The sequence below is a fragment of the Bombina bombina genome, chromosome 4 (genome assembly GCF_027579735.1).
Source record: "Bombina bombina isolate aBomBom1 chromosome 4, aBomBom1.pri, whole genome shotgun sequence".
Lineage (NCBI taxonomy): Eukaryota > Metazoa > Chordata > Amphibia > Anura > Bombinatoridae > Bombina > Bombina bombina.
In genome coordinates, this window is record NC_069502.1 from 756,178,653 (window position 1) to 756,198,391 (window position 19,739).

Below are 19,739 nucleotides of genomic sequence, written 5' to 3' on the forward strand. Positions count from 1 at the left end.
GTCTGAATGAAAAATCAGATAAGGAGAATCACAATGTAAGGCAGATAACTCAGAGACTCTTCGAGCCGAGGAAATCGCCATTAAAAACAGAACTTTCCAAGATAACAACTTGATATCAATGGAATGAAGGGGTTCAAACGGAACCCCCTGTAAAACATTAATAACTAAATTCAAACTCCATGGTGGAGCAACAGTTTTAAACACAGGCTTGATCCTAGCTAAAGCCTGACAAAAAGCTTGAACGTCCGGAACTTCTGACAGACGTTTGTGTAAAAGAATGGACAGAGCTGAAATCTGTCCCTTTAAGGAACTAGCGGATAAACCCTTTTCTAAACCTTCTTGTAGAAAGACAATATCCTCGGAATCCTAACCTTACTCCATGAGTAACTCTTGGATTCGCACCAATATAAGTATTTGCGCCATATCTTATGGTAAATCTTTCTGGTAACAGGCTTCCTAGCCTGTATTAAGGTATCAATAACTGACTCAGAAAAACCACGTTTTGATAAAATCAAGAGTTCAATTTCCAAGCAGTCAGCTTCAGAGAAATTAGATTTTGATGTTTGAAGGGACCCTGGATCAGAAGGTCCTGTTTCAGAGGTAGCGACCAAGGTGGACAGGATGACATGTCCACTAGATCTGCATACCAAGTCCTGCGTGGCCATGCAGGCGCTATTAGAATCACTGATGCTCTCTCCTGTTTGATTCTGGCAATCAATCGAGGAAGCATCGGGAAGGGTGGAAACAATAAGCCATCCCGAAGGTCCAAGGTGCTGTCAAAGCATCTATCAGAACCGCTCCCGGATCCCTGGATCTGGACCCGTAACGAGGAAGCTTGGCGTTCTGTCGAGACGCCATGAGATCTATCTCTGGTTTGCCTCAACGTCGAAGTATTTGGGCAAAGACCTCCGGATGAAGTTCCCACTCCCCCGGATGAAAAGTCTGACGACTTAAGAAATCTGCCTCCCAGTTCTCCACTCCCGGGATGTGGATTGCTGACAGGTGGCAAGAGTGAGACTCTGCCCAGCGAATTATCTTTGATACTTCCATCATTGCTAGGGAGCTTCTTGTCCCTCCCTGATGGTTGATGTAAGCTACAGTCGTGATGTTGTCCGACTGAAACCTGATGAACCCCCGAGTTGTTAACTGGGGCCAAGCCAGAAGGGCATTGAGAACTGCTCTCAATTCCAGAATGTTTATTGGTAGGAGACTCTCCTCCTGATTCCATTGTCCCTGAGCCTTCAGAGAATTCCAGACAGCGCCCCAACCTAGTAGGCTGGCGTCTGTTGTTACAATTGTCCAGTCCGGCCTGCTGAATGGCATCCCCCTGGACAGATGTGGCCGAGAAAGCCACCATAGAAGAGAATTTCTGGTCTCTTGATCCAGATTCAGAGTAGGGGACAAGTCTGAGTAATCCCCATTCCACTGACTTAGCATGCACAATTGCAGCGGTCTGAGATGTAGGCGTGCAAAGGGTACTATGTCCATTGCTGCTACCATTAAGCCGATCACCTCCATGCATTGAGCTACTGACGGGTGTTGAATGGAATGAAGGACACGGCATGCATTTTGAAGCTTTGTTAACCTGTCTTCTGTCAGGTAAATCTTCATTTCTACAGAATCTATAAGAGTCCCCAAGAAGGGAACTCTTGTGAGTGGAAAAAGAGAACTCTTCTTTTCGTTCACCTTCCATCCATGCGACCTTAGAAATGCCAGTACTAACTCTGTATGAGACTTGGCAGTTTGAAAGCTTGAAGCTTGTATCAGAATGTCGTCTAGGTACGGAGCTACCGCAATTCCTCGCGGTCTTAGTACCGCCAGAAGAGCACCCAGAACCTTTGTGAAGATTCTCGGAGCCGTAGCCAATCCGAATGGAAGAGCTACAAACTGGTAATGCCTGTCTAGAAAGGCAAACCTTAGATACCGGTAATGATCTTTGTGAATCGGTATGTGAAGGTAAGCATCCTTTAAATCCACTGTGGTCATGTACTGACCCTTTTGGATCATGGGTAAAATTGTCCGAATAGTTTCCATTTTGAACAATGGAACTCTTAGGAATTTGTTTAGGATCTTTAAATCCAAGATTGGCCTGAAAGTTCCCTCTTTTTTGGGAACCACAAACAGATTTGAGTAAAACCCTTGTCCTTGTTCCGACCGCGGAACCGGATGGATCACTCCCATTAATAAAAGATCTTGTACGCAGCGTAGAAACGCCTCTTTCTTTATTTGGTTTGTTGACAACCTTGACAGATGAAATCTCCCTCTTGGGGGAGAGAATTTGAAGTCTAGAAGGTATCCCTGAGATATGATCTCTAACGCCCAGGGATCCTGGACATCTCTTGCCCAAGCCTGGGCGAAGAGAGAAAGTCTGCCCCCCACTAGATCCGTTCCCGGATCGGGGGCCCTCGATTCATGCTGTCTTAGGGGCAGCAGCAGGTTTCCTGGCCTGCTTGCCCTTGTTCCAGGACTGGTTAGGTCTCCAGCCTTGTCTGTAGCGAGCAACAGCTCCTTCCTGTTTTGGTGCAGAGGAAGTTGATGCTGCTCCTGCTTTGAAATTACGAAAGGAACGAAAATTAGACTGTCTAGCCTTAGGTTTGGCTCTGTCTTGAGGCAGGGCATGGCCTTTACCTCCTGTAATGTCAGCGATAATTTCTTTCAACCCGGGCCCGAATAAGGTCTGCCCTTTGAAAGGTATATTAAGCAATTTAGATTTAGAAGTAACGTCAGCTGACCAGGATTTTAGCCACAGTGCTCTGCGTGCCTGAATGGCGAATCCGGAATTCTTAGCCGTAAGTTTAGTTAAATGTACTACGGCATCTGAAATAAATGAGTTAGCTAACTTAAGGGCTTTAAGCATGTGTGTAATCTCATCTAATGGAGCTGATTCAAGTGTCTCTTCCAGAGACTCAAACCAAAATGCTGCTGCAGCCGTGACAGGCGCAATGCATGCAAGAGGTTGCAATATAAAACCTTGTTGAACAAACATTTTCTTAAGGTAACCCTCTAACTTTTTATCCATTGGATCTGAAAAGGCACAGCTATCCTCCACCGGGATAGTGGTACGCTTAGCTAAAGTAGAAACTGCTCCCTCCACCTTAGGGACCGTTTGCCATAAGTCCCGTGTGGTGGCGTCTATTGGAAACATCTTTCTAAATATCGGAGGGGGTGAGAACGGCACACTGGGTCTATCCCACTCCTTAGTAACAATTTCAGTAAGTCTCTTAGGTATAGGAAAAACGTCAGTACTCGCCGGTACCGCAAAATATTTATCCAACCTACACATTTTCTCTGGTATTGCAACTGTGTTACAATCATTCAGAGCCGCTAACACCTCCCCTAGTAATACACGGAGGTTTTCCAGCTTAAATTTAAAATTTGAAATATCTGAATCCAGTTTGTTTGGATCAGAACCGTCACCCGCAGAATGAAGCTCTCCGTCCATGTTCTGCAAATTGTGACGCAGTGTCTGACATGGCCCTAATATTATCAGCGCACTCTGTTCTCACCCAAGAGTGATCACGCTTACCTCTTAGTTCTGGTAATTTAGCCAAAACTTCAGTCATAACAGTAGCCATATCCTGTAATGTGATTTGTAATGGCCGCCCAGATGTACTCGGCGCTACAATATCACGCACCTCCCGAGCGGGAGATGCAGGTACTGACACGTGAGGCGAGTTAGTCGGCATAACTCTCCCCTCGTTGTTTGGTGAAATATGTTCAATTTGTACAGATTGACTTTTATTTAAAGTAGCATCAATACAGTTAGTACATAAATTTCTATTGGGCTCCACTTTGGCTTTAGCACATATAGCACAGATATCTTCCTCTGAATCAGACATGTTTAACACACTAGCAAATAAACTAGCAACTTGGAAATACTTTTCAAGTAATTTACTATAATATGAAAACGTACTGTGCCTATAAGAAGCACAGAAAAAGTTATGACAGTTGAAAATTAATAAACTGAAAAGTTATAGCATCAAATCTTTGTAAAAAACACAATTTTAGCAAAGGATTGCTCCCATTAGCAAAGGATAACTAACCCTGATAGCAGAAAAGAGAGATCAGTAAACTGTCATAAATTAAATAAAACGACTGCCAAGTGGAAAAAAATAGTGCCCAAAACATTTTTTCACCCAGTACCTCAGAAAATTAAACGATTTTACATGCCAGCAAAAAACGTTTAACATTAATAAATTGAGTGTTATTAAAAAGCCTGTTGCTAGTCCCTGCAAATTAGGCTAAAGTTTTATGCATACAGTATAATTCCAGTGAAGTGCCATTCCCCAGAATACTGAAGTGTAAAATATACATACATGACAGCCTGATACCAGTTGCTGCTACTGCATTTAAGGCTGAGTTTACATTATATCGGTATGGCAGAATTTTCTCATCAATTCCATTGTCAGAAAATAATAAGCTGCTACATAGCTCTTTGCAGATTAATCTGCCCGCTGTCCCCTGATCTGAAGTTTACCTCTCCTCAGATGGCCGAGAAACAGCAATATGATCTTAACTACTCCGGCTAAAATCATAGAAAAACTCAGGTAGATTCTTCTTCAAATTCTACAGAGAAGGAATAACACACTCCGGTGCTATTATAAAATAACAAACTTTTGATTGAAGGTATGAAACTAAGTATAATCACCACAGTCCTCTCACACATCCTATCTATTCGTTGGGTGCAAGAGAATGACTGGTAATGGCAGTTAGGGGAGGAGCTATATAGCAGCTCTGCTGGGTGAATCCTCTTGCACTTCCTGTTGGGGAGGAGCTAATATCCCATAAGTAATGGATGATCCGTGGACTGGATACACTTAACAAGAGAAATATAATTTATGAAATGTTATTAAAAAGCCTGCTGCTAGTCGCTCACACTGCAGATTTAGGCTAAAAGTTATATGTATACAGTATTTTCCCAGTGAAGTGCCATTCCCCAGAAATACTTAAGTGTAAACATACATACATATCAGCCTGATACCAGTTGCTACTACTGCATTTAAGGCTGTACTTACATTACATCGGTATTAGCAGTATTTTCTCAGTCAATTCCATTCCTTAGAAAATAATATACTGCAACATACCTCCTTGCAGGTGAACCTGCCCGCTGTCCCCTGTTCTGAAGTTACCTCGCTCCTCAGAATGGCCGAGAACAGCAAATGGATCTTAGTTACGTCCGCTAAGATCATACACAAACTCAGGTAGATTCTTCTTCTAATGCTGCCTGAGAAAAAACAACACACTCCGGTGCCGTTTAAAATAACAAACTTTTGATTGAAGAAATAAAAACTAAGTTTAACAACCACAGTCCTCTCACACATCCTATCTATTAGTTAGGTGCAAGAGAATGACTGGGTATGACGTAGAGGGGAGGAGCTATATAGCAGCTCTGCTTGGGTGATCCTCTTGCACTTCCTGTTAGGGAGGAGTTAATATCCCATAAGTAATGGATGACCCGTGGACTGACTACACTTAACAGGAGAAATAAATAATTGAAATGGGTATATATTTGTTTTTTGTTAAGTTGCCTAATAATTATGCACAGTAATAGTCACCTGCACACACAGATATCCCCCTAAAATAGCTATAACTAAAAACAAAGTAAAAACTACTTCCAAAAATATTCAGCTTTGATATTAATGAGTTTTTTGGGTTCATTGAGAACATGGTTGTTGTTCAATAATAAAATTAACCCTCAAAAATACAACTTGCCTAATAATTCTGCACTCCCTGTATGTGCAGCCACAAATCAGCAGCTAGCTCTCAGTAGTGCATTGCTGCTAATGAACAAACCTATATATACTTTTTCAACAAAGGATACCGAGAGAGAAGTAAATTAGACAACACAAGTAAATTTGAAAGTTGTTTAAAATTGAATGCTCTATTATGAATCATGAAAATTTAATTTTGACTTTACTGTCCCTTTAAGGCATACTGCAGAGCAAAAAAGTGGATCATTACTAATCATGAACACATTACAAAATGTAATGAACAAACAATTTTAGTTCCATAGATTGGGAAAAAAAATGTACTCACCCCATTGCTCTTGAATAGCAGATAAATTTGCAAGTAATTGCTCATGATATATTCGTTCAAGCTGAATGAACTGCATTGCTTTCTCATCTGATTTAGCAGTTAAGAGTTTTTTTTAACAAGATATACATTATTCGTAAACAGAAGATATGTAAAACTATCTGCATCAGATAATCTTTGACATCTGTAATACACAGAAAACTCGTCTTTCATGAATATTGAATAACGTCTTTCAACCAAACTTATTCATACTATATTTGTAAATATAAATATCTGTATATAGTTATGCTGTCATGTCTACAGAGGCTAATTACGATATATTTTTGAATAATTTTATATATATGTAAATTTAAACAATTCCTTATGTATGTATAGTCTATAGAATTTCAACTATGTGTACACATTGTTAAAGTGAAGGTAAACTTTACAAGGTTTGATTATTGCAAATGTAAATACATATAAAATTAAGGGTACTTTAAGTCATCAGTTTTGTTATTTTTATATATTTACCGAGTTATCAGCTTTTTTCTCCCCAATTCTAATCGTTAGACAAACAGCCCGTTTTTTTTTTTTTGGTAGTCCGGTCACGTTCTTCATTTAGCCAATAGTACGTCTGGCCGTTAGGCGGCCGTCATTTGACGTCATAACATTGATTGACGCTCTGCGCATGCGTCGGCTTTACTTCCTCCCCCATCCAAGCCGGACTCGCTCCAGATTTCAGTCACGCAAGCGCAAATTGCATGTAAGGCGCGGTGTGCGCATGCGCAAGTTGTCCGTCCATCGGGAACGCGCTTTTGAGTGAAAAACCTAGAAATACACGGAGGGAGGAGCGACCGGCCGAGAACGTAAATACAAACAGTTTGTTATACAATCATATATATGCTAATATTTTAAAAAAAGTTAGCGATCTTACTATATACTAGATGGTTAATATAATAAAGCTTACAAAAACGCAAAACTTTACCTTCACTTTAAATGTTGTAGTATTAAAGGGACAGTGTACTGTAAAATTGTATTCTCCTTAAATATGTTTACAATTACTTATACCAGCTGTAGAGGTTAAAATATATGGGACATTGCTCCCTTAGGTATACATTTGTATATGAAATAGCTGTTTTTGCTAACTGAAACAACAACAACCTAATACAGTGGGCTTATATTGTAGGAAGAGAATGCCTTATATTATCTGTCTAATTATTTACACAACGTCCTCCTTATCTTGTTTATTACAGTTTACTCAAAGGCCCTGATGATAAAAACATTGTCAGACCCACAAGAAATGGCCTTTTGCCTATCCAGTTTTGCAATCTGGGGATATATTTTGAAAAAGTGAGCTGAACCTGTCTGTTCCGATGAATGGGTCTGTATTTAAAGAGGGTCTGTATGTTAAAACAAAATAAAGGGGTCGATTTATCAAAGGCTTTCCCCAGCCTCTGAGCCCCTGTGGCTGCAGGTTCTAACACGAGAACCTGCACGCCGTATTTAACAAGCAGCGGTCATCAGACTGCTGCTTTGCTAACCTTTTCGCCACCTCTTGTTTGGCGAAATTCAATCTCCCCGGTCTTTTACGACCAGGGAGATTGACAGCCCCTGCCAGCTTATGACTGGCTGTGCACGAGCAAGGGGTGGGATTGCATGCAAGAGCAAAATAGCACTCGTGTGCAATGCTGAATTCCTCCAGGAGAATTCAGACCGCCAGAGGCGAGCTGCAGCACACAGGGGCACGTATATGGGCCCCTGTCTGTCTCAGCTTGATAAATCGCCCCCAAACAGTTCATTCACTAAAACAAAAAAATGCTTTCTGTGCAGTAACACTTCAAATAATTCATATGTAAATTCTATAATACTAACACGTTTGTTACAAGGTGGTTACAATATTATAACACTACCAGAACTGTGAAAACTTCTCATATACATACATGTATAATATACCCATAATCCCCCAGCTTCTATAGGTATATTATTGATGTGCTAGTTTCACTATTGTATTTTAACAAAAGGGGTTGAGTTTCGGCCGACACATGTAAATTGTATTCTCAAACAATACTGTCTAAAGAGATCATTTACATTACACCTTCAATGTAGGTAGCGATGCTGCTTCGAAAATATCACCAGTATCAGAAAAGCATCGCCACCCACAGAGCTGTATAGTAAAACGCTTCTCGGCAAGACTGCCTTCAAACACGGATTTCAGCCCTTTTAAAAAATTCACAGGCAATCCCGCAATGGCTCCCTTTTGAATATATCGCCACTTCAACAATGCTTTCATCATCGGGCCTAAGAGAGAATATTAGGAGTCCACGATCCTTACTTGGAGGCAAAGATACCCTACACCAGAGTTTTAAATATCCTTCCTACTCCCCCCCACCCCAGTATTGTATAAAGCCAAGGATAAGAAGAAGAAAGACAATATGATACAGACATGCAAAATGACTGCCGCTACCAGAAAAAAAAATATGGGCTCGTGGACTCTCACTACCAAGAGAGAAATTAATTTTAAGGGACAGTAAACACTCATTATATACTTACCTCAATCAAAAGATTTAATCCTGATGATACATCTGCAACCTGTCAAATATTCTACTGCACATTGCATTGTGTTGCATTCTATCTTTAAACAGTACATCTAGACCGTCAAAAATCGCCCCCAAACTCAGCCCCTAAGGATATACGTTTTTACATTGATTCGATATTCCCCTCTAGTAAGCGACTTGCAAATAAGTTTTTCTGTCCGTTCACGGACTGTTGCTCTTGCATGATCGGATCATCTGTCATGTGACTCGCCGAATTTGCGCATGCGCAACGTCTAGAGGAAATGAAGACAGGGAAACGCAACGTCTATCCAGCAATGAAGACAACCAAACACATTGCATGTGCATCGCTGTGCGAGTAGCGTTACTATGTCATCTGCACTGCGTGGTGACATAGTTGAAAGCCTCTGGAACAAGCCGAGGCATTGAAAAAATATTGAATGTTGAGAAGGAAGGTAGATGGAGGAGGAGTTTGGGGGCCATTTTGGAGACATAGAAATCAATGATTACATTAGGGATATTTATTGCTGCTGCTGCTGTTCACTATTGGGGGTATGTGAAAAATGATTGAATGGTTATGGATTTTTACATTAGATAGTGATGTTAGTGGCGTTTACTGTCCCTTTAAAGGGTAAGCATAAATTATGTTTTCTTTCTAATGGTAGTGAGAGTCTACAAGCTCAGGGTGTTTGGTTCTCAGAAGAAGTGGTGCTACCCATCAATGTCCTAGAACTCAAGGCAATTTTCAAAGCCCTTCAGTCTTGGCCATTACTCTGATCAGTACATTTCATTTGCTTCCAATTGGACAATGTTACGGCTATTTCTATGTCTGTAATTTACAGAAAATAAAGTATTTTGAATGATACAGTGCTGTGGAAAATTTGTTTCTACAATGTTACGGCGGTGGCATACATAAACCATCAGGGGGACACTCAGTCCTCTTGCACTGAAGGAAGAATCTCGCATATTGACTTGGGCATAACAAAATCTATATTTGCTTTCAGCTATTCCTAGGTTAGACAACTGGGAAGCGGACTATCTGAGCTGCCAAACTCTCCATCCAGGGGAATGGTCTCTCAATTAGGAGATATTCAGTTTGTTAATAGCTCGCTGGGGACAACCAGAGATAGATTTGATGGCATCCAGGCTCAACCACAAGCTACCTCACTATGGTTCCAGGGAGAGGGATCCTCAAGGGGGGTTTACAGATGCATTGACAGCTCTGTGGCATTATCATCTGGTATACCCGGACTTGGTATGCAGAGCTAGCCGGGATGTCCAGTGCTCCATCGTGGCGTCTTCTTCTGAGTCAGGACCTGCTCGTTTAGGGTCCATTCTTCTATCAAAATCTTCAGTCTCTCAAACCCTGCTTGGAGATTGAACGCTTGATTTTATCTCAGAGAGGTTTTTCAGACTTTTTGATTCAGGCTAGTAAGCCTGTTACTAGACACATCTTTCCTGATGGTATATCTTTTCCTGATGTTTTTCCTGGCATTCTGTAAGGATTCCACAGATTTTACAATTTATTCAGAAGGGATTAAACAAGGGTCTATTGGCCAGTTCCCTCAAGGGTCAGATTTCTCACATAGGAAGTTAGCCCATTTGCCTTATATTCAATCCTTTGTTCAGGTTCTTGTTCTGATTGACCCTGAAGAACTGAAGGGATGATTGATCTGATAGTTTCCACCTTGAATGATGGAACCCTTAAAAACTTATTTAGATTCTTAAAATCTAAAATTGGACAGAAAGTTCCTTCCTTCTTTGGAACAACAAACAGGTTGGAATAAAACCCTGTTCCATCAGAGGAAATGGGACGATGACACCCATGTCCTCCAGATCTCTTACACAGCGAAGAAAGGCAACTCTCTTTTCTGGTCTTTTGTAAATGTCAGACAAAACAAACCTTCCCCAAGGACAACGAGCCTTGAAACCTATTCTGTAACCCTAGAATACAATTTCTATAACCCACGGATCCTGAACAGATTGAGCCTTTTTCAGGAGGTGTAGGCTCAGTCTGGATCGGCAGCCGCACCTTCATGTGTAGGTTTTGAGGACTCCGTCCTCTGGGAAGAATCAGATATCTGATTCTTGTGCTATTGAAAGGGACGAAAACGCCCTTTAGGCCTACACTTAGGTTTAGTCTTTTTGTCCTGAGGTAAGAAAGCCCCCTTACCCCCAGTCACTGTTGAAATAATAGAATCCAAGCCTGGACCGAAAAGGGTCTTACCCTTAAAGGGACATTATACAATCATTTTTTCTTTGCATAAATGTTTTGTAGACTATCTATTTATATTGCCAATACAGTTTTTTTTTTGTTTTTTTTAAATGTATAGTTTTGCTTATTTTTAAATAACATTGCTCTGATTTTCAGACTCCTAACCAAGCCCCAAAGTTTTATGAGAATACCTTCAGCTACCTACTCCAGCTTGCTCCTGATTGTGTAAAGGGTCTTTTCATATGCAAAAAAAGGGGAGGGGGGAGAGTGTCCTATTTTGCCACTTGCAGTACGCTTTCCAGCTACCTTTTCAAAAGAGCTAAACTGAGAGCATCTAAGTAAGTTTTTAAACAGACCAAGACTTCAACCAAAGTGCCCTTCTGGCTAGGACCGCTAAAGCCGTATTCTTTGCATTGATGCGAATGATCTAAATAACTACATCACAGATAAAAGAATTTTCAGATTTAAGAAATTTAATTCACTCCTGAATCTCCTTTAAAGGGCCAGTAAACCTACAAAATAATGTTATATAATTCTGCACATAGTGCAGAATTATATAAAATGAGCTTAGCGCCAACCTTATCCATCAAAGTATATCAGAGATATTTTATTACAAAGTTAAATTTTCCCTAAGCACATCGAGGGCACGCTTTCTAGTCAAAGAGCGTCAATCTCGCCATTAAACTGAATGCAGTTCGCTCCACTACAAGACCAGAGCAGTGAGACCATTTTAGAAGATGAACTTGGCTCTTGAGATAAATAAAAACAAAGCACCCAAATAAAAAACAAAATTTATGCTTACCTGACAAAATTTTTTCTTTCTTTACACGGTGAGTCCACGGATCATCATTAATTACTGTTGGGGAATAAGACTCCTGGCCAGCAGGAGGAGGCAAAGAGCACCACAGCAAAGCTGTTAAGTGTCACTTCCCTACCCACAAACCCCTGTCATTCGACCAAGGAAAATTAGAGAAAGGAAATAACCCAAGGTGCAGTGGTGCCTGAGGATTACATACAAAAAACATAATTTATGCTTACCTGATAAATTTATTTCTCTTGTGGTGTATCCAGTCCACGGATCATCCATTACTTGTGGGATATTCTCCTTCCCAACAAGAAGTTGCAAGAGGATCACCCACAGCAGAGCTGTCTATATAGCTCCTCCCCTAACTGCCACCTCCAGTCATTCGACTGAAGACAAGCAAGAGAAAGGAGAAACTATAGGGTGCAGTGGTGACTGTAGTTTAAAGTTAAAAAATACCTGCCTTAAAATGACATGGCGGGCCGTGGACTGGATACACCACAAGAGAAATACATTTATCAGGTAAGCATAAATTATGTTTTCTCTTGTAAGGTGTATCCAGTCCACGGATCATCCATTACTTGTGGGATACCAATACCAAAGCTAAAGTACACGGATGAAGGGAGGGACAAGGCAGGTACTCAAACAGAAGGTATCATTGCCTGTAAGACCTTTCTCCCAAAAATAGCCTCCGAAGAAGTAAAAGTATCAAATTTATAGAATTTTGAAAAAGTATGAAGCGAAGACCAAGTCGCCGCCTTGCAAATCTGTTCAACAGAAGCCTCATTTTTAAAGGCCCAAGTGGAAGCCACAGCTCTAGTAGAATGAGCTGTAATCCTTTCAGGAGGCTGCTGGCCAGCAGTCTCATAAGCTAAGCGTATTATACTTCTTAGCCAAAGCGAAAGAGAAGTTGCTGAAGCCTTTTCTCTGTCCAGAGTAGACAACAAACAAAGCAGATGTTTGACGAAAATCTTTAGTAGCTTGTAAATAATACTTTAAAGCACGAACCACGTCAAGATTGTGTAATAGACGTTCCTTCTTTGAAGAAAAAACAACTACATTTCACCACATCTCTATTACTGCTTCCATGCTTGTCGAGAGTTGCAAGAGAATGACTGGAGGTGGCAGTTAGGGGAGGAGCTATATAGACAGCTCTGCTGTGGGTGATCCTCTTGCAACTTCCTGTTGGGAAGGAGAATATCCCACAAGTAATGGATGATCCGTGGACTGGATACACCTTACAAGAGAAATCCTGTCTGAAAAAAAACAGGGAGTGCCGTGGACTCACCGTGTCAAGAAATAAATACATTTATCAGGTAAGCATACATTTTGTTTTCTTTCTAATGACACGGTGAGTCCACGGATCATCATTAATTACTGTTGGGAATCAATACCCAAGCTAGAGGACACAGATGATACGAGAGGGACAAGACAGGTAACCTAAACAGAAGGTACCACTGCTAGAAGACCCTATCCAAAACAAACCTCAGTCGAGGTAAAAGTATAACATTTATAGACTTTAGAAAAAGAGAGCAAAGGCAGCAAAAACGCCATCTTACGATCCATTCTACAGAGGCCTCTTACTTGAAGGCCCAAAGAGAAAATACTGCCCTAGGGAGTGAGCTGTAACTCTCCCAGGAGGTAGCTGTCCAGCAAACTCATAAACCCTAAGAATAACACTTCTAAACCAGAGAGAAGAGAAATGGCAGAAGCTTTCTGGCCACTATGACTATCCAGAGAAGCAACAGACAATTACAGAAGACTGACAAAGTCCTTCGTAGCCTGAAGATAAAATCTAAGGGCCCGCACAACAATTAAGTTGTGCAACAGATGTTCTTTATAAGAAGGATTAGGACAGAGAGAAGGAACAAAACGTTACTGATTAAAAACTCTGTCCAAAACTACCTTATGAAAAAAAGAAAAAAAAAAAAAAAGGTACGAAGGACTGCCTTATCTGCCTAAAATATGAGATAAGGAAAACCACACTGCAAGCTGAGAGTTCGGAACCCTCCGAGCAGAAGCAATAAACTTTCCAAGATAATAACTTAATATCTATGGAATGCATAGGCTCAAAACGGAACCTGAAGAAAAACTTTAAAACCAAGTATAAAGCTCCAAGGGAGCAATAGACAAACACAGTCCTGATACGGACAGGGTTTGATAAAAAGACTGTACTTCCAGCACTTCCATCAGACGCTAGAGCAGCAGAATGGAAAAAGCCGAAACCTGACCCTTGCGGGTACTAAGAGATAACCCCTTCTCAAGGTCTACCTGGAGAAAAAATAAGATGCCTGAGATCCTGCCATATCCTATAGAAAATCTATCTAGAGAAAGGCTTACAAATCTGAATCGTGATCTCAAAAAACGATTTGAAAACCCATGCTTAGTTAAAAAACAAGCAATTAATCTCCAATCATTAAAATTCAGAGAAACCGAAATGAAGATGGAGGACCCATGAAAAAGAAGATCCTTCCTCAGTGGAAGCTTTATAGAGGTAGAGACGACATCTCAACTAGATCCGCCTATCAGATCCGGCGAGGCCACACAGGAGCTAGGAGAAAACCAATGTTCTCTCCCACGGGAACCAAACAGTGACTCGCAGAAGGAGAACAAACAGAGAGGAGGATATGTCAACATGAAGTTCCAAGGAACTGTCAGAGCATCTATCAGAAAGGCTAGAGGATCTCTTGACATCGAACCAAACTTGGGAACTTGGAGATCTGACAAGACCCTATCAGAACAAAATCTGGTAACCCCTATGTGGTAGATAACCTGGAGAACATTTGCGGATGGAGTTCCCACTCCCCCAGAAAAGTGGATGGCAGGTAGACAGTAACTGTGAGCACCCGCCCACAGAAAATTCTGAACACTTCCAACATGACTAAGGAACCTAGAGTTCCTCCCTGAAGGTTGATGTAAGCCACCGAGGCTGTGTTCTCTTACTGGAACACGATAAACTGGGTTAAAGACAACTGAGACCAAAACATCAGAGCATTGTAACATGCTATCAACTCCAAATGATGAAGGAGAGAACCGACTTCTCACATGACCAAAGATCCTGCGCCTTCAACGAGTCCCAGACTCCTCTTAAAGTTAGCAACAAGCACCCGAAGGTGGATTTGAACTGTGGACCTTCTGCTTGCAAGTCCAGAGAGCTAGCCACTATGCCACAACATAGCCTCCCAGTCCAGCAGGCTGGAGGTCTTGGTCCCAAAGGCCCAGGAAGAACTCCTAAGCATGAGACATGAGACCCAGATGAAACCACTCGGAAAGAGATCCTAGTCGACTGAACTAGTGTCACTGAGACAGAAGGGGTAATCCCCATTCCACTTTTTGAGTATGAACAACTGCAGAGTTCTCATACTGTATTGAACAAGGGATGATGTCCATGGAAGCTACCATCAGACCAATCACCTCCATACACCAAGTCACTGATTGCGCAACAATAGACTGAAGAGAGAGGCAAGAGAAATGAATTTGTTTATTTATGACCTCCATCAGACAGAATTTGAACGATAGGGAATCAATTATAGTCCCTAAGCACACTACCCTTGAAGCTGAGACAAGGAAGCTCCTTTCCAGTTCCACCTTCTTGATTGCAGAAAGATTGCACTTGAAATAATAGGGCGTCCAGAAGAAAACACTGGTAACTGTGGCAAAGCCATAGTTGAACCACAAACAGAAATATTTTTTCCCAGAAGGGCAAAACTCAGAAATCTGAGATAATTGAACTACGATCGCTATAAAGTGACCCTCTTGCACCAAGAAGAATGGAGCGAGTCTCCCTCTTGAAAGACGGCACTCTGAAAAACTTGGTCAGACATTTACTGTCTAATAAGGAGGAAAAGTTCCCTCTTTTTTCACAAACAGTATGGAAAAGAAACTAAACCCTGTTCCTAAATTGGAACAGGAACAATACTCCCAGGGTGGAAGATCCTTTCCACTGTCCGCTTGCAAAGTAAGCAAGTTAGCCACCTAGCTAGTGAACACATTTCAAGAATGCCCTTCCTCTTATCTGGACTACAGATAATCCTGGGACAAGGAAGATAGACTGCCCCCCTCGGGGCAAACCCTACATGCTGATGAAAATAAGCTGCAGGTTTCTATAATTACTTCCCCCTGATCCAAGACCGACTAAATATCCAAGAGGACTTAGACTGCTCCTGCTTGGAAGACAAAGGAAAAGCCGAAGTTACGCAGGAAGCAACAGAATAAAAAAAGTGGCCTAACAGCCTTTCTATGCTGGATCTCCTGATGGAGTCAACCAAATGGAATCAAGGCGTTGTACCAAAAAGATGCCGCACTTGTCCATAAAGGCTTCCATCCTTACAAGAGAATCTATCCTTTATATGGATTGAAGATATCTTAACCAAAAAGCAATGGCCCCTACTACTTTAAGCACCATGTGCCCAGACATTTAAAGTAAACAGCTTATTACTGACAGGAGATGGGGAAAGAGGAATTCTTGTCTTCTCCCATACCTGAGAAAAGTCTCCTATCATGGTAGAGGTCAAGAAAGTTTTTTTAGAGATGAATCCTAGTATACATTAAATTTACTAGATTCCGAAGATCTACAACGACAGGGGAGCTGAGGTTTATCCAGTAGCCAACCCCTCCTAAATAATACACAATGGAGATCAGGCTTGATCTGAAGATAACTACTTCAGCACCAGATAAAGGAATTACACTGTCCGAAACAGAGCATTAACCCTTAGAAACCACCAACTATCCTCCCCATATAAGAGGAGCAGAAACCTTACTATCCGATTCAATAAATTTCCTCTTTGTGATATCCCTTTAAGGCAGGAAAAGCAGATAACGCCACAGATACCCGAATATACCTGGGCAGACAAGTCTGCAAGCAAATAACTCCTCCAGGAGATTGAGAGGAACCACAGGGCACTGCATGTGACGCCAGAGAAACTTGGGACGCAAAGGAGAAACTGTTCTGAACAGCATTGTCCAAGGAGAAATTGGGCTCAGAGGTTAAAATATATCAACATTTTGCCACAGAAACCACAGTGACATCCATATCTTGATAATATATCATAACAGTCAGGAAAAGTATGAGTGACAGCTAAAAGATGTAACTCAAGTCATCCTAATTACATAGGAACAGAGTTTGGTTGTATTAAAAAATGCCCCTCAAGCAGCCATAAGCCCACATAGGCTGGAAGAGCACAACAGACTTAACTCCATATACGCTGGTGTACTATAGGCTGGAGGTTTACTAAAATATAATTAACATATAGAGTTAAAATATATTGGCAGAAATACAAAATATTATAAATATAAAATATAACACATGATAGAGCTTCCTAACTGTGTGATTATAAGAAGCACTTATGCCAGCATTATGCATGAACGGAAGCTGAACGATCACTATTTACAGGCAGCAACAGCTGCGATAACACTTCTTATTTTAACATGAACGGCAGTCACCTTTCAAAGACCTCTCACAACTTGCGTTGTATGAGCCTTCCAAAGAAAATGCAATCAACCCCTCGCTCCAAGGGGGCGTGGCCAACAGCTGGCTTAGAAAGAAAACAGAAAATGGCGGTTCCCCGCCACAACAAAGGAAGGATGCGGAACTCAACTCACTAACTATACAAGCGGACAGAGATGCAGTGTGCAGCATAATTCTCACGCGCCTCATCCTGTCATAGACGCCATTGAATGGAACTGCTCCGCAAGACAGTAAATAAAGTGCCATTTAAAACACTACACACAGTGAACATCTGAAGGAAGCCCAACACTGCGCTGCTGAGCAATTAAAGAGCGCACTTTCTAAGGATAACATTCTGAATAGTAGGATGAAGTACCCATAAAACAAATATACAGGGGCTCAGGAAAAAAACATGAGAAACACTGCACTCATTTTCCCTCCATACACTAGCCCAGAAATTCATTAACCCCAAATGAGCCTTATACCATAAACAGGGAATACTCTATAAAGTATTACCCCTAGTTTCCTGGTCACCAGTGCCTGCACCCTGCCTGAAATATCCTACCCCAGCATATATACGTGTCCCAAAAAATGCAGTCTATATTCTGAAGTGCAAGTCCCCCAAATTATAGAAGACTGACTTCAAAACAAAAAATTCTTTATAGAAGAAATCTTTAACAGACACCTAATTACTTCACCTCCTCCTTGCACGAGAGGCAAAGAGAATGACTGGGGTTTGTGGGTAGGGAAGTGATACTTAACAGTTTTGCTGTGGTGCTCTTTGCCTCCTCCTGTTTGCCAGGAGTGATATTCCCCAACAGTAATTAATGATGATCCGTGGACTCACCGTGTCATTAGAAAGAAATAAAGCACAGGAGCGCTGATTGTTGGAGAAGTGATCCAGAGGAGGTGGTAGTTTTGCGACTGACTAAGACCAACCACAAGTCGCCTCACACTCATCCAAACCTCACAGGAGTAGATCAAATAAAAACACTTACTACCCACCAAATAAACATGACAACCTGCTCTGATCTCAAACTGTGGTGATTAAGAAGGGTCTCCTAGATCTCCCCAGTGTCCTAGTCATTAATAGTATGTGTCTTTATTCCTTAGGCTGCTAGAGGTGGGGTTGAAGATGCAGTCATCTGGTATGAAAACCCCAGATAGGCGACAGGGATAACTGTTCTAGGAAGGAAACTAGTAGCCCCAGCACTTACTAAGTGCCTTTTTAGTTATAAAAGTTGAGCCCTGGGTTTGGTGCTTAACCCCATCCATATCCACTCCTCAGTGCACTGTAAGTCCAAATCTGTAACAAACAGAGGCCTAGTTTCCGTTGAGGTGGTAAAGTTTGGAAAATGGTGGTAACATAAAAATTCTCCAGACTAATGCAGATACATATTTTTATTACCAGTTTCCAAACTTTACCACCTAAATGGAAACTAGGCCAGTGATAGGACAGACATGAGAGGGAATACATGCTGGCCAAAACAGGAAGAGGCTAAGGTACTACCTTGCGAAACCCGTGGCTAACTTGTAACTCAAATCCAACAATGAGAAGAATAAAGTACAATAAAATACCCTCCTAACTGCTTCTCTTCCAGGAACTGTCCTTTGAAGGAATAAAATCCTGAATATCTTCATATATTTCAGCAGCATCTCTATTCATGCCCTCTCCTTGACGAGGCAAATAAATACTGGGAGTGAAGGAGGAGGAGGGATATTTGAAACTTTGATGTAGGGTGCCTTTTCCTCCTCCTGGTGGCCAGGTGATATAAATTCCCAAAAGTAAGGATTGTGGACTCTCACTACAATTAGAAAGAAATAAACATTTTAGTACACTGTCACAGCCTCCCACTGGGAACATTATTTTATCTAAACTTTCTTGTTTATACGTTTGTATGTTATTTGTAACCAGAGCTTACATTAAAAAAGTTCAGCAAAGGTGGGGATACCATAAGCAAAACCAGATATTTCAAAATAGAAAATAAAGGTGAATGAACTATTTGTAAACAATTTAATACACTCCAGTAGGTAAAAGGGCTCATTGGGAACACATTAAAGGGGATAAAAAATCCGCGTACACTGTCCCTTTAAGATTTTACCGAACAGAAGTTATATATCTAGTGCACAAAGTATGAAAGGATACAGTCCTCTTCCTGAAAATAGGTTTCTGCAATCTGTAAAAAGAAAACAGACTGGTTAGCAATTTACTTTTATGTCCGCTTTACCATTGATCGGCAGCACGTTTCTGCCTTTTAGCTCTGTCCAAAGTCACATTCAACAATGTCTAACAGCTATACAGAATAAGAAAATCAATAGAAACAGTGCAATTACAATAATTGTAAGCCTTCATAATAAAGCCATAATATATCTTTATAACTGCACGAACCATTAATGAGAAATCTTTATACAAAAAGTAGGGATGTGTATGAATGAGAAGCATATTAAACTCATGACGTATATATTAAAAATATAAATATATATATAAAAACGCGCAGAAATTAAATATGCTTTAAGAAACATAAAAACACAAAATTGATCTTTCATGATTCAGGTAGATCATGCAATTTTGAACAACTTTCCAATTTACTGCTATTTTCAAATTTGCACTACTGGAGGCAAGTGAGCGAATGAGAAAAAAAAATGCATGTTATATCTGAGCCACAAAACTTTACTTTTTATATTGCCGTCAGTTTATTTTTTTTCTGTGCT

The 19,739-nt window shown here is 40.9% G+C and overlaps 1 protein-coding gene across 2 annotated transcripts in view; it reads right to left on the reverse strand.

The window, feature by feature from the left end:
* Positions 1-19,739, reverse strand: part of CNST (consortin, connexin sorting protein) — a 405,923-nt gene that overhangs the window by 222,761 nt on the left and 163,423 nt on the right. For both annotated transcript variants that reach the window (XM_053711046.1, XM_053711045.1), the window contains exons 5-6: positions 19,174-19,204; positions 6,037-6,123 (exon numbers count right to left, since the gene is read on the reverse strand). In XM_053711046.1, the coding sequence (XP_053567021.1) occupies positions 6,037-6,123; positions 19,174-19,204 (118 nt within the window). The remainder of the gene's footprint in view (positions 1-6,036; positions 6,124-19,173; positions 19,205-19,739) is intronic.